Source organism: Oncorhynchus masou, chromosome 25, assembly GCF_036934945.1.
Source record: "Oncorhynchus masou masou isolate Uvic2021 chromosome 25, UVic_Omas_1.1, whole genome shotgun sequence".
Classification (NCBI taxonomy): domain Eukaryota; kingdom Metazoa; phylum Chordata; class Actinopteri; order Salmoniformes; family Salmonidae; genus Oncorhynchus; species Oncorhynchus masou.
Window position 1 is genome coordinate 36,232,345 of NC_088236.1, and position 25,815 is coordinate 36,258,159.

The 25,815-nt window shown below is 43.5% G+C and overlaps 1 protein-coding gene across 1 annotated transcript in view; it reads left to right on the forward strand.

Moving 5' to 3' along the window:
- si:dkey-91m11.5 (PH_BCR_vertebrate and RhoGAP_Bcr domain-containing protein) overlaps nucleotides 1-25,815 on the forward strand; it is a 48,571-nt gene that overhangs the window by 16,034 nt on the left and 6,722 nt on the right. The window contains exons 2-16 of the mRNA XM_064937537.1: nucleotides 11,568-11,746; nucleotides 12,521-12,625; nucleotides 12,863-13,048; nucleotides 15,689-15,796; nucleotides 16,020-16,077; nucleotides 16,325-16,377; nucleotides 16,552-16,692; nucleotides 19,512-19,633; nucleotides 19,753-19,918; nucleotides 20,080-20,199; nucleotides 20,402-20,477; nucleotides 20,576-20,680; nucleotides 20,823-20,897; nucleotides 21,594-21,691; nucleotides 21,802-21,933. Of these exons, the coding sequence (XP_064793609.1) occupies nucleotides 11,568-11,746; nucleotides 12,521-12,625; nucleotides 12,863-13,048; nucleotides 15,689-15,796; nucleotides 16,020-16,077; nucleotides 16,325-16,377; nucleotides 16,552-16,692; nucleotides 19,512-19,633; nucleotides 19,753-19,918; nucleotides 20,080-20,199; nucleotides 20,402-20,477; nucleotides 20,576-20,680; nucleotides 20,823-20,897; nucleotides 21,594-21,691; nucleotides 21,802-21,933 (1,724 nt within the window). The remainder of the gene's footprint in view (nucleotides 1-11,567; nucleotides 11,747-12,520; nucleotides 12,626-12,862; nucleotides 13,049-15,688; nucleotides 15,797-16,019; nucleotides 16,078-16,324; nucleotides 16,378-16,551; nucleotides 16,693-19,511; nucleotides 19,634-19,752; nucleotides 19,919-20,079; nucleotides 20,200-20,401; nucleotides 20,478-20,575; nucleotides 20,681-20,822; nucleotides 20,898-21,593; nucleotides 21,692-21,801; nucleotides 21,934-25,815) is intronic.

Here is a 25,815-nt window from a genome sequence, read left to right on the forward strand (position 1 = left end):
GCCTATCTAATCTTGTAGCCTATATTCATTACCAAAACGGACGTGCTTTAGTGTGTAGGGCGCTGTCCCTTGTGCTGATACAGATTTCGCGCCAACCTGACTGTCACTTCAAAAGCACTCATTGATCTCAGTCTCATCAATTGAACTTCGTTTATTGTGGTATAACGTGATATAAGCAAAAATCTATATAATTCCAATGCAAGAACTGCCGTTTTCAACTGCCCCCGTTAGTCACTTTATCCCGGTGCCAGGTCTGTGGCAGACAACACTATTTCATGTATTTACTTTAACATGATGTACTGTAGAGCAAAGACTTATCCACAAGCATGAGTCCTTAAGATTCCTCCTTGAAGCTTAACTGTTTTCTAGACATTGCTCCGAAAACACAATGATAATCAAGATTGTATAATGCATGACCTTTGCCCCCATTTCCTGGTTGTCCACAGTGCTCAGAGGATAAGTCTCTAAACCTGGCCAGGCCTTCAGTGTGTTTCACCTGACTGACCAACTCTTATTAAGAGGTTGCCGAGGGTGGAAGGTAGCCTAGCGGTTAAGAGTGTTGGGCCAGTAACCGAAAGGTTGCTGGTTCAAATCCCCCCCAAAATGTTGATGTCCCCTTGAGCAAGGCACTTATCCCTAATTGCTCCTGTAAGTTGCTATGGGTAACTGCTAAAATGACAAAAATGTAAAAATGTCTCATGGGTGCATCATCTGTATAGGTTAACCCCTCATTGTCAAGCATATAATAGAGAAAATAACTAGGTGTGTGTGTATCCACAGTGTTTTTGTTGTGGTCCATTTTGAAAAGAGAAATTGGGACACAGGTGTTGATGTCTGAATAATTTATCCCTAATAAACTCAGCAAAAAAAAGAAGCGTCCCTTTTTCAGGACCCTGTCTTTCAAAGATAATTAGTACAAATCCAAATAACTTCACCGATCTTCATTGTAATGGGTTTAAACACTGCTTCCCATGCTTGTTCAATGAACCATAGACAATTAATGAACATGCACCTGTGGAACGGTCGTTAAGACACTAACAGCTTACAGACGGTAGGCAATTAAGGTTACATTTATGAGAACTTAGGACACTAAAGGGGCCTTTCTACTGACTCTGAAAAACACCAAAAGAAAGATGGCCAGGGTCCCTGCTCATCTGCGTGAATGTGCCTTAGACATGCTGCAAGGAGGCATGAGGACTGCAGATGTGGCCAGGGCAATAAATTGCAATGTCCGTACTGTGAGATGCATAAGACCGCTCTACAGAATGGACAGCTGATCATCCGTGTAGTGGCAGACCACGTGTAACAACATCTGCACAGGATCGGTACATCTGAACATCACACCTGCGGGACAGGTACAGGATGGCAACAACAACTGCCCGAGTTACACCAGGAATGCACAATCCCTCCATCAGTGCTCAGACTGGCCGCAATAGGCTGAGAGGCTGGACTGAGGGCTTGTAGGCCAGTTGTAAGGCAGGTCCTCACCAGACATCACCGGCAACAACGTCGCCTATGGGCACAAACCCACCCTCGCTGGACCAGACAGGACTGGCAAAAGGTGCTCTTCACTGACGAGTCATGGTTTTGTCTCACCCGGGGTGATGGTCGGATTCGCGTTTATCGTCGAAGGAATGAGCGTTACACTGAGGCCTGTACTCTGGAGCAGGATTGATTTGGAGGTGGAGGGTCCGTCATGGTCTGGGGCAGTGTGTCACAGCATCATCAGACTGAGCTTGTTGTCATTGCAGGCAATCTCAACGCTGTGCGTTACAGGGAAGACATCCTCCTCCCTCATGTGGTACCCTTCCTGCAGGCTCATCCTGACATGATCCTCCAGCATGTTACTGCCACCAGCCATACTGCTCGTTCTGTGCGTGATTTCCTGCAAGACAGGAATGTCAGTGTTCTGCCATGTCCAGCAAAGAGCCCGCATCTCAATCCCATTGAGCACGTCTGGGACCTGTTGGATCGGAGGGTGAGGGCTAGGTCCATTCCCCCCAGAAATGTCTGGGAACTTGCAAATGCCTTGGTGGAAAAGTGGGTTTAACGTCTCACAGCAAGAACTGGCAAATCTGGTGCAGTCCATGAGGAGGAGATTCACTGCAGTACTTAATGCAGCTGGTGGCCACATCAGATCCTGACTGTTACTTTTGATTTTGACCCCCCCCCCTTGTTCAGGGACACATTATTCTATTTCTGTTAGTCACATGCCTGTGGAACTTGTTCAGTTTAGGTCTCTGTTGTTGAATCTTGTTTTGTTCATACAAATATTTACACATGTTAAGTTTGCTGAAAATAAACGCAGTTGACAGTGAGAGGACGTTTATTTTTTTTGCCGAGTTTATTAGGGGAAAACACATTTGTGCCTTCTTTTTTAGCTAGTATTACACCTTCAGTGTGATAGTGTGTGTGCGTGCATCCTGTAGGTCATAGATTGGAACAATTATTGCGCCTTGATATTCTTTTACACAGAGCATTACTGTGACCATCCTGAGCTATTTCAACACATTGATTAGTAGGTGTGCTGGGCTGGGCTGCTGAGTTCTGACCTACACTGTTCAATGGCTGGCGCTAATTTTAGGCTGTCCCATAACAGATCTGAGCAGAGCGCAGGTGGGCCTCACTACTCCTACTGGGCCTGTGGTCGACCTCCCTCCCATTTCAACAAAGTACTTCAGATGTGCCAGAATGTGCTGGTATTTGGTTTGCTCACGCTCTGCTGATCGCCAAAACACCCAGTCAGCTTCTTCCAGGGCCGGTGTGCCCCCGCCCCTTCGCAAATGCCACATTTTCAGGCCTGGTTCTTTTCAACATGATGGGTAACGCTCAATCAGAGAGAAACCAGATGTGCTGATGTGACGTGACTGCAGTACTGAAAGGTCTACCCAGCCCAGTCCTTCCTGGGTTAGCTGTGAGGGACGTAAATAGTCCTTTGCAGTAGTGCGTTTGAAGTGCAACTGTTTGTAGGCTGAGGATTAGTAAATTGGATTGTTATTGATAAACCAGTACACCATTATAGTTTTCTATGCTTTTTATATTTAGCGAGTAGCGCTCCAGTAGTCATACCCGTTTTGATGGTAAAAGGCATTATCACACCCGTATTCTCCCTGTTAGCTGACAGCTGTCTCCCCAGTGACCACACAATCAGGATGAAAATCCATTAGTGGAGGCAGAAAGTGGCCAAACCTCTTAACAACATCACACATTGGCATCTTCACTGTTTTATATATATATATATAAGTGCCATATCTCCTCTAATCTATAAACGTGCAGTCTGAGGCGACAGAGAGACTCATTGTGATACATGTAATACTGAAGTTATAATTCCTGGACCATAATGTCTCAAATAATCAGTCTTAAAGGGAATACTGTATTAGCCCTGTCTGTGTAGAATTGATGAACATTTGTGGCTCGTTTTTTGACTTGGTGGACCCGTTTTGTTCATTGCGTCCCATCACGGTTAGTGTGAGATGGGTCAAGCAGGGTCTCTACAGGCTGCCACTCTGGTCACTCTCTGGACCATTTCCCCCCTTAAGTTATTTTGAGAATTACCGACCAGTTCATCTTTCTTTCCATAGAAATATTTAGTGTCCTCTAGCCAATGCAGGGAAGTGTGTCAGTGCTTTGATGCATGCATCACACAGAGACTCTAAAAGCAACACCATTCAGCATCAACACAATCAAGTTCTCCGTCTTAATCCAAAGGAGAAAGACAATGGCCTGGAAACTATCCTTCAAGACAAGTTTTTGTTTATTTGTATTTTTTTTAGGAGTGCATTCATATGTAAAGGATATCCTGTATTCCACTGACACGGACTGTGTGAACCCTGCCCTGTAAGCAAGGTCACATCTGTTGGGATCAGATTGTAATTGTCACGTGCACCGAATACACAGGTGTAGACCTTACAGTGTAATGCTTCCTTACAAACCCTTAACCAACAATGCAGTTTTAAGAAAAATAGGTGTTAAGTAAACAATAACAAATAATTAAAGAGCAGCAGTAAAATAACAGTAGTGAGGCTATATACAGGCTGTACCAGTACAGAGTCAATGAGCGGGGAGCACAGGTTAGTTGAGGTAATATGTACATGTAGGTAGAGTTGTGATGTTGAATTGCTGTGTTTACAATTCTGTGGATTTATCTTGGTAACACGTCATTCCACCTCTGGATCATAGTCGTTCATCTAAACTCAGCAACAACAAAAAATATCCCTTTTTCAGGACACTGTCTTTCAAAGATAATTAGTAAAAATCCAAATAACTTCACAGATCTTAATTTGTAAAGGGTCTAAACACTTTTTCCCATGCTTGTTCAATGAACCATAAACAATTAATGAACATGCACCTGTGGAACGGTCGTTAAGACACTAACAGCTATGAGAACTTAGGACATTAAAGAGGCCTTTCTACTGACTCTGAAAAACACCAATTGAAAGGTGCCCAGGGTCCCGGGTCATCTGTGTGAACGTGCCTTAGGCATGCTGCAAGGAGGCATGAGGACTGCAGATGTGGCCAGGGCAATAAATTGCAATATCCGTACTGTGAGATGCCTAAGACAGCGCTACAGGGAGAAAGGACGGACAGTTGATCGTCCGTACAGTGGCAGACCACGTGTAACACCTGCACATAATCGGTACATCTGAACATCACACCTGCGGGACAGATACAGGATGGCAACAACAACTGCCTGAGTTACACCAGGAATGCACAATCCCTCCATCAGTGCTCAGACTGGCCGCAATCGGCTGAGGGAGGCTGGACTGAGGGCTTGAAGACCTGTTGTAAGGCAGCTCCTCACCATAGATCACTGGCAACAACATTGCCTATGGGCACAAACCCACCGTTCCTGGCCCAGACAGGACTGGCAAAAAGTGCTCTTCACTGAGTCCCGGTTTTGTCTCACCAGGGGTTTATCGTCGAAGGAATGAGCGTTACACCGAGTCCTGTACTCTGGAGCGGGATTGAGGTGGAGGGTCCGTCATGGTCTGGGGCGGTGTGTCACAGCATCATCGGAGTGAGCTTGTTGTCATTGCAGGCAATCTCAACGCTGTGTGTTACAGGGAAGACATTCTCCTCCCTCATGTTTTACCCTTCTTGCAGGCTCATCCTGACATGATCCTCCAGCATGACAATGCCACTACGCACAGAACGAGCAGTATGGCTGATTTCCTGCAAGACAGGAATGTTCTGCCATGGCCAGCGAAGAGCCCGGATCTCAATCCCATTAGGCACGTCTGGGACCTGTTGGATCGGAGGGTGAGGGCTAGGGCCATTCGCCCCCACAGAAATGTCTGGGAACTTGTAGGTGCCTTTGTGGAAGAGTGGGGTAACATCTCACAGCAAGAACTAGCAAATCTGGTGCAGTCCATGAGGAAGAGATGCACTGCAGTTCTTAATGCAGCAGGTGGCCACACCAGATCCTGACTTACTTTTGATTTTGACCCTCCCCTTGTTCAGGGACACATTATTCCATTTCTGTTAGTCACATGTCTGTGGAACTTGTTCAGTTGTTGAATATTGTTATGTTCATTCAAATATTTACACATGTTAAGACATTTATACATTTACACCTAAACGCAGTTGACAGTGAGAGGACATTTTGTTTTTTTGCCGAGTTTATTTAGACTAAGTGTACACCTTCCTAATATTGAATTGCACCCCGGTTTGCCCACAGAACAGCCTCAATTCATTGGGGCATGGACTCTACAAGGTGTCAAGCATTCCACAGGGATGCTGGCCCATGTTGACTCCAATGCTTCCCACAGTTTTGTCAAGTTGGCTGGATGTCCTTTGGATGGTGAACCATTCTTGATACACGCGGGAAACTGTTGAGTGTGAAAAACCCAGCAGCGTTGCAGTTCTTGACACACTCAAACCGATGCACCTGGCACCTACTACCATACCCCGTTAAAGGGCACTTACAAATGTTGTCTTGCCCATTCACCCTCTGAATGGCACACATAAACAATCCATGTTTCAATTGTCTCAAGGCTTAAAAATCCTTCTTTAGTGGATTTAACTAGTGACATCAATAAGGGATCAAAGCTTTCATCTGGATTCACCTGGTCAGTCTACAGTGTCTTCACAAAGTATTCATACCCGTTGACTTATTCCACATTTGGTTGTGTTAGAGCCTGAATTCAAAATGGATTAAATAGATTTTTCTCACCCATCTACATACAATACCCCATAATGACAAAGTGAAGACATGTTTTAAACATTTTTATTAATTGATTGAAAATGTAAATCTCATTTACATAACTATTCACACCCCTGAGTCAATACATGTTAGAATCACCTTTGGCAGAGATTACAGCTGTGAGTCTTTCTGGGTATGTCTCGAAGAGCTTTCCACACTTGGATTGTACAATATTTGCTCATTTTATCATTTTAAAAATTCTTCAAGCTCTGTCATTGGTTGTCTAGACAACCATTTTCAGGTCTTGCCATTTGATTTTCAAGTAGATTCAAGTCAACTTCAACTCAGCCACTTGATAAGCCACTCCAGTGTATATTTGGCCGTGTTTTGGGCTATTGTCCTGCTGAAAGGTGAATTCATCTCCCACTGTCTGGTGGAAAGTGTACTGAACCATGTTTTCCTCTAGGATTTTAACTATGCTAAGCTCAATTCTATTTATTTATATCCTGAAAAACTCCCCAGTCCTTATCGATTACAAGCATACCCAAAACATGATGAGCCACCACTATGTTTGACAATATGGAGAGTGGTACTCAGTAATGTGTTGTATTAGATTTGCCCCAAACATAACACTTTGTATTCAGGACAAAAAGTGAATTGCTTTCCCACATTTTCTGCAGTATTACTTTAGCCTTCTTACAAACAGATGCACGTTTTGGAATATTTTTTTTAGTCTGTACAAGCTTCATTGTTTTCACTCTGTCAATTAGGCTAGTATTGTGGAGTAATTGCAATGTTGATCAATCCTCAGTTTTCTCCAATCACAGCCATTAAACTCTGTAACTGTTTTAAAGTCCCCATTGGCCTCATGGTGAAATACCTCAGCGGTTTCCTTCCTCTCCGACTACTGAGTTAGGAGGGACACCTGTATCTTTGTAGTGACTGGGTGTATTGATACACCATCCAAAGTGTTGTTAGTAACTTCATCATGCTCAAAGGGATATTCAATGTCTGCTTATTTTGTTTAATTTATTTTTTACCCATCTACCAATAGGTGCCCTTCTTTGAGAGGCATTGGAAAACCTCCCTGGTCTTTGTGGTTGAATCTGTGTTTGAAGTTGATTGCTTGGCTGAGGGACCTTACAATTATCTGTATGTGTGGGTTACAGAGATGAGGTAGTCATTCAAAAATCATGTTAAACACTATTATTGCAAACAGAGTGAGTCCATGCAGCATTTTATGTGACATGTGAAATTTGTTAAGCGTATTTTTACATCTGAAGATATGTAGGATAACCATAACCAAGGGGTTGAATTTTTGAGTACTTGTTGACTCAAGACATTTCATCATTTTTTAAATGTATATATAAACATTTCTAAAAACATAATTCCACTGACATTATGGGGTTTGTGTGTAGGCCAGTGACAAAACAATCTCAATTTAATAGATTTAAAATTCAGGCTGTAACACAACAAAATGTAGATAAAGTCCCTACTTTCTGAAGGCATGGAAAGAGTAGGTGTTCCTAATGTTTTGTACATTCAGTGTACATATGGAGTAGGTATATATGTGTATATATCCTTGATGCAGGGTTTGGGCCAATTCCAGTCAATTCCAGAAATACACAATTATTTTCAATTAGGAAGAATTTGAATTGGAGTTAGGTTAACTTTTTGATTTGACTGGAATATAAATGTAATTTATCCCAACCCTGCTGTCATCGTTCTCCACAAAACAGAGGTTTTCCGATTTTGTTTTATCTACAGGAGACCGAGTGCATGGTGACCGTGCCAAGGTTATTCTCTCTAGACAGGGATTTGAGAGCGTTTAACCTGTTATGTATAGCAGGTAGCCATAGCTATGTTTAGTGGCTCCCTCTGTAATTACAAACTTGTGCACTAAACAAACACAATTTCCAGATACAGGAAAAGATCTTCTAAGCCTGATGAACTTTGTGCTGATCTTTGTGTTTAGTAAACCAGAGGCAAATTCGATAATGCTGAAAATCTAAATTCTGCAGCATTCTCTACTAAAAGTCCAGATAAATGTTTTCCTCTGTTCCTCAGCTGCTACAGTACCCTCAAAGTATTCACACCCTTCACATTTTGTTGTGATACAGCCTGAATTGCACAATTTATAACCATTTTGAGGTTAGTTGAGGGGAGACTGTCAGATTCCCTCTACCACCATCCACCCACAGTGTTTGAGAGTAAAGCCATCTTCTCAATGACTCTGTTACTGCACCGTGGAAACAGGAAAATTGCATTTGCTCTTTGTTTGTCCCACAGAGCTGTAGCTGACCTTCTTTGGTAAATGTTTTAAAGTGATTTAACCTGTGAAAAAGTAAAAGCAATTAGACAACTTACACGGTTGGTTCAGGGACAGCTATCCTAGAGTTGATTATATTATATTTAATATGAATCTAAATGTGTGTGTGGGAGGAGGGGGGTGTTTGTGTGAACATTTGACCTTGTGCAGAATGTCTGTTTCCGCTTTGAAGTTGATGAATTGCTCAACATTCCGGACAGACCTGCCTGGACATTTCCTTAGCAACAGGCCTTGTAGTCCTAGAACTAAGCTTGATTGAGGATCTAGCCTATTGTGAAATCCTCTTCACTCAATGTTAGGATGTTTGCCTGCTTTTTCACGCTACCATGGAAAACAAATCTGCATTTCTTTTTAAAGTATGATTATTCCAGGGCCATGTACATAACTGTCTCTGTGTAATTCCATTAAAAAAGAACAATATTGTATTTCATATTAGTTCATAAGTAAGAAATAACATTTTTAAGATATGTTTTATGGATGGTAACATTGGATGGTCTATTATCATGACCGAGTCATATTGACGAAGTTGTTGTGAAGGTGGGGAGGGGTATGGCTGTCGTAAATTTTTTTTTGCATTTTTGACAAATCAACTGCACTATTTGTTCGGCTCTGGTCTGGTCCCGTCTTAATTACTGTCTGGTAATATGGTCTAGTGCAGCAAAGAAAGACCTAGCAAAGCTGCTGCAGCTGGCTCAAAATAGAGTTGCAGCTGGCTCAAAATAGAGTTGTACGCCTTGCCCTGAAATGCACATACAGAACTAACATCGACCACGTGCATGCCAGTCTTTCCTGCTTGGGGGTTGATGAAGAGAGTAACTGCTTCTCTTCTCGTTTTTATGAGAAGTATTACTGTGATGAAAATTCCCGTTTTGTCTGCAAAATCAAATAACATTCAGCTCAGACACCCAAACATACCCCACAAGACATGCCACCAGGGGACTCTTCACAGTCCCCAAGTCCAAAATTAATTCACAGCAATGCACAGTATTATACAGAGCCATGATCACGTGGAACTCCCTTCCAATACTCAAGAAAACAGCAAAATGACCTTTTAAAAGACGGATTGAACAACATCTCATGGAACGGCGAACTCTAACAAGCACATCATTTTGTTCTATTGTTTATATACATGTTGTATTGTTTGTATATGGTTGTATTTTAAATCTGTGTGACTGTCCTTGTCTATCAGTGTTTTGTTACTTGTCATGTTTGGTGTTTTTTGTGGACCCCAGGTAGAGTAGCTTCTGCAACCGCTAATGGGGATCCAAATAAACCGATAAATATGCCAATTTTACTGAAATGTATTTTTGTCTGAATGATGGGTTAGTATGTGTCCATTGACAGTGATTTCCAGGCCTCTGTATCTGTGTGAGAGGAAGTGTTTTTCACCCATTGTCATTGCTGTTGTATAATCTGACAGACACACACAGTTTGGCCTTTCACATTGGCTTCCCCTATATTCCCCTGGCCTGTCATGCCCTGCAGTGGCCTGCTCCTCCAGAGTAAACACAGTGGTTTCTCTCTGCAGGGCGCAGTGTGTTTGTTCAGGCTGTCATTGTATCTGGGTGTCACATTGTCAGCCTGACTCGGCCAGGCCCCAGACACTTCACACGGCTGGGTTTGTTCTGCCCGCCATGCTTCCGGATTCCTTTTTCCTGTTTTCTAGCAGAGGTGTACTAGTTATCTCTGTGTATCCTCTTCTGAAAATACAGTAGGTTCTGTCAGTGTCCTGCTTTTTCAACACTGAGGCCTTACAGACAAACAAGCTTGTATCTCCCACACAGAAACTGCCAAAGATGATATACATTGTTGGTGAGTCCAGGTATGAATAACAGGGATTGAGCACTACTTTATGCAATTCTAGATGAGTAATCTACACAACAGCAGCTATAGCACCAAAATAGACCACTGTGTTGCATTGTCTGCATACACTTCCTCCCAGAATGTCCACTTCTGCTGTGATTATGAATAAGAGGGGGTGTTTCTGGTCGGTTGCCAACACTTACGAACCAAAAAGAATAGGAAGAGCTAAGATTAGTCCTCCCCCTGTCTGCTCTACAAACGGAGAGGTCTACTATAGCCTTAGCCACTTCCCTACACCTTGGATGTATTCACTCAGAAGGAACTAGAAACACCACACAGCCACAATTAGACATGGTGGAGAAGGAAGGAGATAAGAAGAGATAATAACGGGCGGACAAAGTCCCATTGACCCAATTATCTGTTCCACAGGTTACTGGTTTGATTCTGACCACTGAGTGATCAATAAGAAGGAATTCCTCTTAGAGTATTTTTTTTCTTATTTTTTTTTGCAATCCATTGAGTTGATGTGTAAATAAATAATTACTATGGTTAAGCCCCTGTCCAGTTGAACTACTGGCATGTCTGTACAGTTCCAGTAGTTTGTGTAGCCTCCTCGGAGTAGAGGGATTGACATGAATGATTATCCCGACCCACACAAGTGAGTCAGTATTTTTGCTGCAGTTCTCCTGGTTTATCCTTTGCTGTGGAACTGTCCCTGACTGTGTGTCTGGCACAGTCTCTGTGGTAGATTTGGCAGAGCTGCACACTGCCTGCTGAAGGTCAGAGGGGATTTAAAGCACAGAGACATGGACTATATTGGAATGGAGCGTATTGGAATAGAGCACGCTAGAGGTTGAATGATACAGCTGTATTTGCAGCCTGTGGGCCTTTTTATAAATATATTGAATATACAGTAGCTTCCAGATAATACAATTTGCTATACAGATGAATAACTTTTTTAAGCCCTTGTGTTTGTATGATGTGAAACCTATTTTGGCTATTTTTGTGTCTGCATAATGTTCTCTTCTCAACAAAGGATTATGACTAGAATGTTTGAGAGGGTGATAAATGGTCAACCCATCCTAACTTCCTTCCACTGTCTGTTTAGTGGCATCCGTGGTGTTTTTAGATGAGAAGAGCACTTTTCTTGCCTGTGAAGTGATGTGGTCAACGAGAGAGATTCCCACTGTGCCACTGCCTGAAATGCCTTGCTGCCATGAAAATAGTTATTGAAACAGATATATTTTCAAATCCCCCACTTAACCCCCTTCCATCTGTGTGTCATTATCACAGAAGCCCCCTACAGTGGGACCCCTCCTTCCTATGGATATCTGGAGCAGACAGAGGAGCACCAGCAGCACCATGACCTCCAGCCTTTCAGCACCTCGCCCTCCTCCTCACCTCGCCTCCGCTCCAAGAGCCGCAGCAGCCGGGACACGCACTCATCTGGCTCCCTGGAGTTCGCCTTGTCGGTAATGTTATCACCAGTCCTACTACCACACGCTTCATCTCCTACATTTTAAAGCTCCGGTCTCGGATTTTCCATTCAGTGCAGCAATCTGTTAATGCTCCCGTCCTCTAGCACTGCTTCCACCTTTCTAAGTGTGCCCTGGGCTCTGCGTGTATTTAATAGAGAGATGTTCTGCTCTTTCCAACCACACTTTCACTCACCCTATAAATCTCAACCACCCTTACTGTACTGTACCTAGCCAATCTCCGGAGTCCCCTGGGTCGTCATCCTCTGATGTGCTCCACTCTCTGATCTTCAAAGGTTAAATTCGGGGGGAGGGGGGGTGGCTCTCTTGTGCCCCCCTTCGTCTTCAGGCTGTGGAATTGTCAGAGCTATTAATTCCTGCTCTGCTCTCTATGCACGAGAGCCATATCGATAGACTGTCAGAAACCTAACTGACTGATGCCTTTGACCCATCTAGAACTACAGGTCTCATCCTAGGCTAGGAAAACAATTGTTTCTCTACACAATACAATGGATCTTTGACCCTGGCCTCAGCTCTCTACATCTCCCACAGGGTTTCATTGAATGTGTTGGGTTTCATTGAATGTGTTGGGTTCCCTAGAGAGGACGGTCTCCTAGAACAACCACAGGGATTTGGGAAGATCTGCTCCGATTCGAATTAGAATCCCAAGATGAGCCTGATAGAAGTGAAAACCCTGTCGGTCGGTCTGTCTCTCTCTCTCCCTCTCTCTCTCTCTAATTCACTGTCTCTCTCTCTCTCATTCTCAAACAGACAGAGCTGGATCAGGAGAAAGAGTTGGAGATGCGGAAATGGGTTCTGTCAGGGATCTTAGCCAGTGAGGAGATGTATCTCAGCCACCTGGGGGCTATCTTACTGGTGAGAGACTGAGGACTTTGAGCTGTGCTGCTGCTGTTAAATCCTAGGCCCTAAGTAATCACTCAACTAATTGAATATGGCACACCTCACTATTGAACATGTTGGATAGACACACAGAGACCCATCTGTGTGTGTGTGTGTGTGTGTGTGTGTGTGTGTGTGTGTGTGTGTGTGTGTGTGTGTGCGCGCGCGTGTACACACACACAGTAATGCTTTGTCTTGCATTGATTGTCCCAGCCCATGAAGCCTCTGAGGGCAGCGGCCACCACCTCCCAGCCAATGCTGACCATCCAGCAGATAGAGACCATCTTCTTCAAGGTGACAGAGCTCCATGAGATCCACAAGGACTTCTACGATGCCCTGCTACCCAGAGTTCAGGAGTGGAGCCACAACCAGTGTGTGGGCGATCTCTTCCAGAAACTGGTGTGCAATATTATTGTTGTGTAAAGACTTAGGAAATGCTGTTGTGGTTCTTTTTGTGTTCTTCCGAGGGGCTTCTGTTCAGTACTCCAAAAACATGAGAATAAACTTCCACAGCCGTAAACAGCATTGTGCTCTGAGTAAGTTGATATGTCTCCAGTCTAGGGCTGTTACAGTGACTGTATGAACACCATACTGGCAGTCACGAGTCATGACCGAAGTCAAATTCCATGTGACTAGGCTTCTCCAAAACTGCGCTCTGATGCCACTGATGGTTGTATCCTATCAAATGTGTTAATGGCCTGGTACTCAGGGCTCTGTTGTTTCTCTAATCACTCTGACATCCATGCAAATACAATCAGGAATCTAGTCATGAGATCCCTGGCTTTCAGAGTTTGAGCAGAATAGGATCACCAGTTGGCAGTGAGATACAGCTCCTCAATAGCTGCTTGTTGCATGGAATTAAAAGTGTTCCTGTAAGCCCATGTTGCGCAACATTCTTATAGCCTATGCTATGCAATTGCGTGAGAAAACAACATAGTTTTGATGGCCTCTATTAAAAAGAGGATCCCGTCAGCTTTCTATAGGCTAGGCCTACTATATCTATTTCTCAATTTTCCTAATATTAAGCACATTACTTCGCTTTACAACCGAAGTAGCCTACCTGGCTGGCATGAAAATAAACCGCGGGGAAAGTGTCGTCCTCCATTCACTATTCCACTACATACAGATGATTATTTTTCTGCCCCTGTTCCAGCAGGTGCATGATAATGTTCCATTCTAAATCAAAATTAATTCCACACATATATTATCTAGTATCTAGTAAAGACAAGATTAAATTGAGAATAATCTGATGGGTGAGAATATTATCCGTTGTGAATGATGCCCAGCGCGTGCAGTCTAGGCATGCAAAGTGGCCCGTAGCCTACGGAGGTCGTATCCTACAGAGCCTAGAGAAACATCTGTTCTTAGAAAGCCCAGTCATTTCGCAATCGCGTGTGAAAACAAAGTTTAGACTAGCCACAATTTAAAAGAGGATCCCACCTTTCATGTGATGCTATATTTATTGCTAAATCCTTCAAATGTAAGCATATTCATCCACTTTACAACCGGTGTAGCCTACCTGGCACATACAGTACCAGTCAAAAGTTTGGACACACCTACTCTTTCCAGGGTTTGTCTTTATTTGACTGTTTTCTACACTGTAATAGTGAAGACATCCAAACTATGAAATAACACGCATGGAATCATGTAGTAACCCAAAAAGTGTTCAACAAATCAAAATATATTTGAGTTTCATCAAAGTTCCCACCCTTTGCCCTGATGACAGCTTTGCACACTCTTGGCATTCTCTCAACCAATTGACTGATGGGTGAGAACATTATCAAGTACTTGTCAAATTGTGAATGAGAGACTGATGAAGTGTGTGCAACCTGTGCAAGAAACCATGCAAGTCTCATGCCTTTTCATGCAACCTTTTTCAAATCAACATTAATTGCATCATGCAGCCTTAGAATGTATTAAAAAACAAAACGTAGTGTATCACAACTAAAGTTGCATAAATAACTCTAAATTAAGCATATAGGAGCACCTGTTTCAAATGATCACTTTGTTAAATGCTCAACACAGAATAGCCGCATATTCGCACTTCCTCTGAAATGGTTTGGGGAAAAATATCCTTTCAATTTTATTCAGCTTACTATAAAATAATATCAAATAATGCCACAGGAATTCTAAGCAAATCTTGTCTGCTGAATGAACTAGTGTAGTCCACAGCCATATGGCATAGCCAGATCAGAGCATAACATAATGGAGACTCAGAATATGCTATTCGGTTCTAATGAAATAGGCTACATTTTCTTTGTATCATAATGTTTCTTTAGACCTGCCTAAAATAAAAAATTGATTTATTGTGATGTATATTAAATGGATTTATTAGACTTTTTCAAATGTACATGCTCCAAAGGTCTGCATCAGTAGCTTGTCGACAATGTGCGGAAGCCTGGAGATGCTAAGCGTGTTTATGTTCATTAAAGGTCAATTACCAATAGACCGGCAGTTGTTTGCATGACAGTTATCGGCTGACAAAATGTCATGACAGACGCAGCCCTAATCCAGTCACAGTCAGCCACTTTTAGACAAAATGCATCATAACTCCCCTGTAAACTTCACTTGATCATTGTAATAATACTGAAGGAAGAGATTTAAGGAGTAAAAAGTGGGAGTTCGACGGGCTGTAATGTGCAGTGGATGCTGGCTCCACGTGAGCAGACTGCCTGGAGACGTCTCCCGCACAGATAAAAGCCTGGCTTTACCACATGACAGCCAGTAAAGCAGGGCAAAACACTGAGGCCTGCGAAGAGCTGCCTCAGTGTGACGGTGGAGAAAAATGGAGACGCATGAAACAAAAGCACACAGACGCACAAAACGGATAACTTTTGAAGACTGATAGGATGCATGTTATTTTCATTTTTTAAATGCTGTTTCTATTAAACTGCCATATCTCATCTGATCCCTATATGCAGCACGTTGAGACGGGAGAAAGAAACCAAACTAGTATCACGAGTAGAATCATGAATCAACAGCAGGTTAACTACCACATGCTACATCTTATCTACTCTCTGTTGTCTCTCTCCACAAAAGGCTAGCCAGCTGGGGGTGTACAGGGCCTTTGTGGATAACTACAAGGTTGCTGTGGAGACGGCAGACAAGTGCTGCCAGGCCAACGTACAGTTTGCTGAAATATGTGAGGTAGGTATTGCACCACACACAGCAGGATAGGAGGGAGGGCTATTTGGGAAGTGGTGACTGGGCATTCTTAACTGTCACCATTATGGTGAGCTTTTACATGGGTGATGTTTCTGTTAGAACACATGCTGTTGTCATGGGTAATGAAATTGTGTTAGCGTGCTGTGTTGAAATGTTGTTCTTGGACACACTTGTATGACTTTCTCAATTCCTGATGTGGTCTCAGAATCTTAAGGTCAGAAGTTCCAAGGAATGCAAAGACCAGGCCAAAAATTCACTGGAAAGTAAGTGCGATTTAAATTACTTTGTACTATTCCGGGTCAAATGAACTAAACCTTACATTTTAAATATCAATAGTTCAAGACAATGAATAATTCAACCCTGTAGTTAATTTAATTAATTTCAGTAAGAGTGGTACATGCTTAAGCATATTGAATTTGACCCTCAGCCTCAATGTGTCCTATGCTGTTAGTTCTGCTTTGCCTTGTCCTGCCTTGGGCCTTATGCACTTTATGAACCTTTCCCCCTCAGCTCTGCTTTACAAACCAGTGGACAGAGTCACCCGCAGCACCCTGGTTCTGCATGTAAGTCAAATCAACACACTGAAGATTTTTCCCCTTCGGTCCTGAATTTGAGATTTTTTTTTATATGGAAACAATGCCTCTTCACATCCATTAGAATAAGTCATCATAATTTAATTTAGATGAATCCCCCCCCCCTCCCTCTCGCTCTCTTCTTTCTCTCTCTCCCTCTCTCAGGACCTGTTAAAACACACCCCCTCCAGCCACCCAGACTATCCACTGCTGCAGGACGCCCTGAGAATCTCCCAGAACTTCCTCTCCAGCATTAATGAGGAGATCACCCCACGCAGGCAGTCCATGACAGTGAAGAAGGGAGAGGTCAGTCAGTGTAAAAGGCTGCGACATCACAAGGTGACATGCCGTGTGTTTGCATCTCTCCACGGATTAGCTTTTCTATGGCTTCACGGCCTAATGAGAACATGTTTTCTTTCCAAACTAGATTTACATCGTGCACTCACTCACTCAATGTGTTTACACTTGCTAGTATGGTTAGATTGAAGGCAGTACAGCTTGTAGATGTATTTCTGACACAAAGTCTGGAACAGAGAAAGATGTATTAAGTAGGAGGGGTACAGTTTGTTCTCTCCCTAGACATAGGCCGGTTGTTTTCACTGCCAAGGACACATCCAGTGGTTTGGCAAATAGAAGCACAGAGTAGAGGTCTTCTCGGGTCCAAAAAGTTGGACCTGGACCCAAACCGACCCGCACATTCTTTTTAAAGGGGGACCCGGACCTGAGAACAGTCCAACCCGACAACCGACCTAGACTCAACCCGTACCCTAACAGGTCTGGGTCTAGACCGGACCCGAGTTACTTTCTTTTTTTAATCAGCCAAGTTGCTTTTCTGGTTAACGAATAGGTCTTTATATGTTGGCTAGGCCTTCTATAAGTCAATACATTCACCTTATTAGCGTAAAATAAATATGCTATGCAGAGCCGTGGTTGGGTTTACTCGGGTCTATCAGCTGTAGTTACATAGACCTGATGACAATCCAAACAGGACCCGACCCAGACCTGAGGGAAAAGTTAGAATTTTGGACCTGGACCCACTCTTTGGGTTTTGGTGGATCCATTAAGTCCTCTAGCACGGAGTCTGACACCCAGACCCGGACCTGTGACTCTCTGGCCCTCCCTTATATTGCTTTCCTACTTGGCTTCATTTCATTCTGCCACTTTGATGTCACATTGAAAATTCCTGTCAACAAAATAGTGTCCTATTACACAGCTTGTTTCAAGATAAGGAATCATCAACACCGTTTCATAGCCATACATTAAGCATCTAAGAGTTACTGTAAATTAGCCAATCAGTGCTTCTCAGTTCCTGAAAAAGTAGTATAAACATTGAAAAGCCATGAGAACATTGTGTCTGGAAACTCTAATAAAACTGTGTTGTTAGTCAGATTCCTGCTGAGTCATCTCTGTGTGTCTGGTTTATTAGTGGAGGAAGTGGAGTGTAGAGGAAACTCATGATAAAGTACTATAAACCGGGAGGGCAACGGTCTCCACGGTTCTGACCAGGAAAGCCCATCGCACCGCCTACATCCCTGTCCTGGTTCCCCCACTCCCATCCTCCGGTCCCCGTCTCTGAAGTCTGTTTCCCAGAAATGACCTGTAAGCAGGCCTTATCAGGCATCTGTCCACCCTTCCGCGTGGACGCACGCACTGGTTACCCTCACCCCTGCTGAACTTCCTATATTATTACTGGAAACCTGCCCCACTATGACCATCAGACGTCTTATCATAAGTGAACGTGAGACTGGAACTCAGACAAATATTACTGCTCTTTTGTAGTATTCCACAATTCATAGGCCGGTATATGCTAAAGACAAAATAAATGTAGTACTTGTGACTAGCTAAAAGTATATACTTACCCTGGTGATTGAAATCCAGGGTTCAGTTTAGTTGGGCCTCGCTTACCAATTTTGTCAGCAGATATCTCAAAATGGAGGATGACTATGTCAGAAAGTAACCAATGTCAATAATGTGAACATGAATCCATTAAGGACCCTCCCTGGTGGAGTCTTCCTTGTTTTTGCTGAAATGTGGTTTGGATGGGTTGGTCGAGTCTCATGTGGGTACGATAAATATAAGTAGCGTTTAGCCCGACGCGTATAAACAGTCCACTTCCACGATCTGGCCAAAGGAACAGCAGAACAGAACAGCAGCACTCACCAACCGCCAACTGGAATGGCCAGCCAGGCAGGATTATAGGAAGTTCCGAGGGGTATACTACAAAGCAGGGTCAAGGATTTAGTCAGCTAACTTCCCCAAATGTTCTGAAATAACTTCTTTTTTTCTTTTTGGGGGGGGGAAGTGGTCATGGTCTAATTGACTCAACAACCTAAAACGTATCAGAAAATCAACAGTTATTTCTGGTTGTTTATCAAAGTTAGCTGGCTAACTATAATTGATCCTGCTTTGTGGTATACCCCTCTGGAATTAGGATCTATTCCTGTAAACGCAGGCTCTTTGATAACAAAGCCACTGATTAACCTAACGGCCCTTAATTTACACGTTTTACAACCAGGTCTCAACTTTGTTTGAAGACAAAGATTTTCGGAGGTTCTGTTCTTTCCTTGTGACGAGAAGAGAATATACTCATCCCAGCAGCCACTAGAAGTTAGTTATTTTGCAGAACCAACAGACTGTCAGCTCAGATCATTGCTTAAATATTATGTTACTGTTCAGTGCAAGTAGTCATTTTGGAGATTCTTCTCCTGAGTCCCGTCGAGAGCCAATCATGCCACATTCATCAGATCGTAGTTCCACCTGGCGGCCATATTACATGTTGTTACCATGTGTCGTGTGATGGTGAACATAGAGCAATTAATGTACCCTATCATTTAATCTCTACCGTAGGATGACATTGATATTGAATCCTTATTTTTAATGTGAAAAATGATTCTGGCATGCAGTTTGGTTTGTTTTGCCGACTGGCATAAGCACCAGGAAACATCCTCTAGGTCTAGGACCCTCGTGATCTAGAGAGAGTCATTGTAAAAAGCAGCTTGACAAGGAATTTATTGGAAAACGGCTTTTCACTCTGTGGCGGTATGGTAACAAATTCTAGCAAATATATTTTTTTATTTTTTATTTTTTTATTCAATGAATGTGTGATTCACTGTTTGCCCCTGTAGAACCGTCAGCTGATGAGGGACTGCTTCATGGTGGAACTGGTGGAGGGATCTAGAAAGCTACGCCACGTCTTCCTCTTCACAGACTTACTACTATGTGCCAAGCTGAAGAAACAGACTGCAGGGTGAGTGTAGCTTTACTGATGGACTAGATGGTACACAAACCATCTCATGTCTGTCTGGTGGTCCTTACCTGTGTCTGTTGTTTGATCATTTGTGTGTGTGTGTGTGTGTTTATCTCCAGGAAAGGCCAGCAGTATGACTGCAAGTGGTACATTCCGCTGTCAGACCTCACCTTCCAGACCATCGAGGACTCTGAGGCCACGCCCATCCCCCAGGTCCAGGAAGAGGAGATTGACGCCATGAAGATCAGGATCTCACAGATCAAGAACGAGATACAGAGAGAAAAGGTGACCGCAGACATCAGAAAGGGAGAAAATCACTTTATTTGAGTAATATTGGAACCCTTGACCAGATCGTGGCTTCATAAGAGGAGCCAGCAATGACAGAGGCCATGCGTTGACACAGCAACAAGTGTCTGAGTGCTGTTCTCCTGTATGTGTATGTGCAGAGAACCACTAAAGGAGGGAAAGCAATAGAGCGTTTTAAGAAGAAGCTGTCGGAGCAGGAGTCTCTGCTGCTGCTTATGTCCCCCAGCATGGCCTTCAGAGTGGCCCACAGGAACGGCAAGGTGAGCCAGCCACGGACTGTTTTCTCTCTCTCTCTCTGCACCTATGGTCCTGCCAGGTCATCTCTAACTACACACCCTACTGTTTGTACTGTGAAATATTTTGGTCTAGGATCTGATGCCCCCTACAGGTGTAGAGATGTGGTACAGTATTTCCAACAGGTCTACTGTGGGGCTACATGTTTCTGAGCTCTGTCTGTTTCAGGGCTTCACATTCCTGATCTCCTCTGATTATGAGCGTGCGGAGTGGAGGGAGATCATCCGCGAGCAGCAGAAGAAGTGTGAGTGTTCTCTGCAACATAAGCTATGGTTGCTACAGTCCCATGACTGAGCTGACGGTGGCTGTCAGTCTCTCGCTGAACTCCATTTTCTCCTGCAGGTTTCAAGAGCTTCTCTCTGACCTCCCTGGAGCTGCAGATGCTCACTAACTCATGTGTGAAGCTTCAGACGGTCCATACTATACCAATGACCATGAATAAAGAAGGTAGGCCATTGACACGAAACGGAGACCGTATTAGTAAGAATGGAAGGCTGTTCAGTAATGTAACTTATAATAAGAGAGGGAGTTGTTTATTAATATTGTTTTTGATTAAACAACTCCTGACTATTCACTCTCCTCTCTTTAGAAGACGAATCCTCTGGACTCTATGGTTTTCTGAATGTCATTGTTCATTCTGCATCAGGACTCAAACAGAGTTTGAGTAAGTGGCTTAGCTTATGTTTTCCATATTGTTGGTGTCCTACCCTGATTCCCATGAAATGAGTATTGCCAAGGCCGCCCTTCCATTCCGTTGTCAGTCCCCTCCAGTCCGGTTGTCACCAGCTAGTCTGCAGGCATTCCCTTGTGGAGCGGATGCTGACGTAAAGGCAGAACTCGCAGGATTAACGAGGAACACTGTGCTCCAGCCATGGTCGGTCTGGATGGAAAACCCCTGTCGTTTCACACCTTGTCCTAAATACAGTCAGGCTACAGCTCACATGCATACGGCATCTGGGGCGGCAGGGTAGCCTAGTGGTTAGAGCGTTGGACTAGTAACCGGAAGGTTGCCCCGAGCTGTCGTTCTGCCCCTGAACAGGCAGTTAACCCACTATTCCTAGGCAGTCATTGAAAATAAGAATTTGTTCTTAACTGCCTAGTTAAATAAAGGTATAAAAAACAACAACATCTCTTATCTTATACAAACTCCGACTTGTTAATCCAAATGTAATCTTCCTCTGGACGGGAACTGTTTCCCTTAAAACGTAACAGATTCAGAGGACATGGCAAGTTCCATGGTGGAGATTGTTAGAAAGTATGGTTTAACAGTGTATTGTAAAGTACATACAGGACAGTCCTACTGAGATTCCGTATCTAAGTATCCCTATTAGCCATTGTAACTGGCTCTTCTTCCACACAGATCTCTACTGCACTCTGGAGGTGGATTCCTTTGGCTACTTTGTGAACAAAGCCAAGACACGTGTGTACAGAGACTCCACAGAACCCAACTGGAACGAGGTGAGGAGGCCATGTATCCTTTAGCACTCAGAACACAACTTCCTGGTGTCTATTATTCAGTCTGATCTGCTAGATTATCTCTTACCTGGTTTTGCACGGTTTCCCTGCAGGAGTTTGAGATTGAGCTGGAGGGATCTCAGACTCTAAGGTTGCTGTGTTATGAGAAGTGCTACAACAAAGCCAAGCAAAACAAGGAGGACGGAGAGAACACTGACAGGATCATGGCCAAAGGACAGATACAGGTATGAAGCACATTTTTGTGTTGCCTGTCACACCAGGCAACAGTGACATAGCTTAATGAAATAATAGATGTTTAGTTTATTAGGATCCCCATAAGCTACTGCACATGCAGCAGCTACTCATCCTGGGGTCCACATACAATGTACAAATACATTTTTTATTTATTATTTTTTTACTAGGCAAGTCAGTTAAGAACAAATTCTTATTTTCAATGACGGCCTGGGAACAGTGGGTTAACTGCCTGTTCAGGGGCAGAGCGACAGATATGTACCTTGTCAGCTCGGGGATTCGAACTTGCAACCTTTTGCTTACTAGTCCAACACTCTAAGCACTAGGCTACCCTGCCGCCCCATGACAAAGTACAGAACAGTTATAGACCATAACAACATAAGATATTACATACAATTCACACGAAAAAAGTTAAATAAAGGAAAGACACAAAAAATACTATTTACACGCTATTCATATAGACATATTCTTATATGAATATACAGTATATATTAATATCATAGCTGGTGAAAATGACATATCTTGTATGCCATCCCCAATAGCTGCGATGTTGCAGGTAATCCCACCATATGTGTTTCTGTGGTGCGGAAAAAGGCTGTGGGGTCGCTGCTGGGTCACCATACCCTGACTGGTGATAGGGTGTTGTGAGTGTGACAGAGGGGGGATTACAGTTAGGAAGGGAAATGAGCAGACCAAATGTAGCCCCTGGCACAGATCCAACCAATGGCAGTGGAAGGGGGAGACAGAGAGCGATCCTTCTTGGTCTCGTTAGTGAAGGGTTAACATTGGATGTTTATTGAATAGGCAATCTACTGTATGTGTTGTCTTTTTTGGACAATCCACAGCCAACGTGGTCCGTCACATCCATTAAGTTGGGCGTGATGACCCTCTGGCCTGGGTCTGATCTGTTTGTGGAATTTGAGATAAGTGCTGATTGGAGAGGCAGTCTGAACATTGTGTGTGCATGTGTCCCGAAATGTTTGGGGATTAAAAAGAGACAGATCAGATGCAGGGGGGTTTGGTTGAGAGGAAAAAGGGTCAGGTGAAGTCAGGAGGAGCCAGGGTCACTAGAACCAAAACAGATCTACCAACTGGTGATCCATGAGGACGCTGTAGGAAGCTACCTGTGCATACCTGGGGCTACATACCCACCCTATAGTCCTCATAACCTCTGAGCAGCTGCCAGCGTGTGGCCATAGTCAGGGGAGGAGGGGACTCTCAGGAGTTAATCCACAGATCCATCTAGGAACTGGGACAACAGGGAGGCAGTGTGGTTGTGGGGCTGCCTTTGTTCCCATTGTTTTTGTTCATCTGGTGTGCAAGGATTGATGGCATGACAGGGTTAAGAAGTTGATGGGACACCCAGACATTTTCCAGGGGACTACTGGACTATTAAAGGACTATAGTGGTCTCTGGATTCTTTGAGACAATACAATATTTTCTGGACTGCTGCCTTGTTTTGTTTGTCCCATTGTTTTGAGCAGTACATTAGCTAGTGAAAGTAGAGAGTGAGATACTGAGTCTTAAGTAGAAGAGTATGGGTGAGATCTGTGATGAAGAGCTGATACTGGATCAGACCAGCAGTCAGTTCACCAGCAGCTGTTCCCTGGAGGATGAGGAGGACACAGGTCCCAGGAAGCCCCCAGGCACAGGGGCACGGCTGTGGGGCAGGGTCCGCAGCACTCTGCTCAGACAGAAGGTAAAGACAGCACAAATAGGAGCGAGAATGAACTATATGTCTTATCATGGATGGTCTGTGCTTCGGAACAGAGAGGATATTGTATATATTTCTTAATATCCTTCGTTGTACAGTCGCTAGTGAAAGTCTACACACCCCTTGCACAGTTGTCACATTTTGCTGCCTTTTAATAAAATGAAAACCAAAAAGAGATACAATTGATCCCCCACCTCCACCGATCCACACAACCTACTTTACATGTTCAAAGTGATTTAATACTTGGTGGGAGAACCTCCAGCAGCCATTGCTGCTGTGAATTATTGTGAATAAGATTCTACCAGCTTTGCACAACTCTTAGGACAACATATATCCACTGTGTTAGTCAAAATTACTCAAACTCTGTGCATTTTATTGGGAACCAGTTGATGTACATCAATATTCAAACCATGTCTAATTTTCAAGCAGATTTAAGTCAGGACTGAGGCTGGACCACTCAGGAACTCTCCACAACCTGGAAAGCCATTCAGGTGCGTCTTTGGCAGAAAATATGTGTAATTGTTCCTCTAAAAAAATCTATCCCAGGGTTAGGCATTCAGGTGACAGAGGCAGGTTTCCCAGTAACTTTTTACCTAGGCATTTGCCCCTTTCATATTTATTTTGCTCCTGACAAACTCCCCAGTCCCTGCCGGTGGCAAGCATACCAATAACATGATGCTGCCACCACAATACTTGAAAATACAGAAGGTTCCCCTCTGTGTTGTATTGGATTTGATCCAAACCTGAAGATTTAATTTAGGCCCTGAAATACATGTATTTGTTGTTGATCTTTTGTATTTAAGTATTGTGGTGACAGCATCATGTTATGGGTATGCTTGTTACCAACAGGGACTAGGCCTAGGGAGTTTGTTAGGATCAAAATAAATATGAAAGGAGCAAAGCCCGTTAAAAAGTTAGAGGAAAACCTGCCTCAAACTTCTGAATAGCTAACCCTGGGATTTTTATTTTTCAGCAGAACAATAACACTAATTTTAATGCCAAAGACACACCAGAATGGCTTTCATTGTGGTGTTGAGTGGTCCAGTCTCAGTCTTGACTTAAATCAGCTTGAAAGTCAGAGACAATGTTTGAATATTCCTATACATCAATGATTCCCAACCAAATTGACTGAGCTATAGCAATTGACAAGAACAATGCACATATGTTGCCCTAAGAGTTGTGCAAAGTTGGTAGAATATTATTCTGCCAGAGGTGCTTCCACTAAGAATTTACTTTGGGGCGTGAAGTCATACTCAATCAAAACGTTTTTTTAATTAATTTGGAAAATGTTCTATAATTCTATAACTTGAAAATGTGAAGTACATTGTGTAGATCAATAGGAAGAAAATCCAATTGAATCCCTTTTTAGATTTCATTTTAAGCCAGAAAAATGTGACAACTGTACAAGGGGTGTGTAGACTTTCACTAGGCAATGTATATAATTTACATTTTAGTAATTTAGCAGACACTCTTATCCAGAGTGACTTACAGTTAGTGCATTCATCTTAAGATAGCTAGGTGGGACAACTACATATCACAGGCATAAAATACATTTTTCCTCAAAGTAGCTATCAGTCAAGTTTGAGGTGAGGACTCTGCTGTCCTAGCTTCAAGGGGAAGCTGGCTCCTCCATTGGGGTGTCAGGACAGAGAAGAGCTTGGACTGGGCTGAGCTCCCCTCCAGTAGGGGTGCGAGGACCAAGAAGAGACCTGAGGTGTCAGAACGGAGTGCTCGGGTTGGGGTGTAGGGTTTGAGCATAGTCTGAAGGTAGGGAGGGGCAGTTTCTATTGCTGTTCCGTAGTTAAGCACCATGGTCTTGTTGTGGATACAAGCTTTGACTGAAAGCCAATGGAGTGTGTGGCTGAGCGGGGTGACATGAGTGAACTTGGGAAGGTTGATAACCATGCAGGCTGCAGCGTTCTTGATAAGTTGCAGGGGTTTGATGGCACAAGGGGGGAGCCTAGCTAACATCGAGTTGTAGTAGTCCAGACGGGAGAGGACAAGTGCCTGGATTAGTACCTGCGCCGCTTCCTGTCTGAGGTAGGGTCATACTCTACGGATATTGTAGCGAATGAACCTGCAGGAGCGAGTCACTGCTTTTGTTTGCAGAGAACAAAAGGGTGTTGTCCAGGGTCAAGCCAAGGTTCTTTGCACTCTGTGA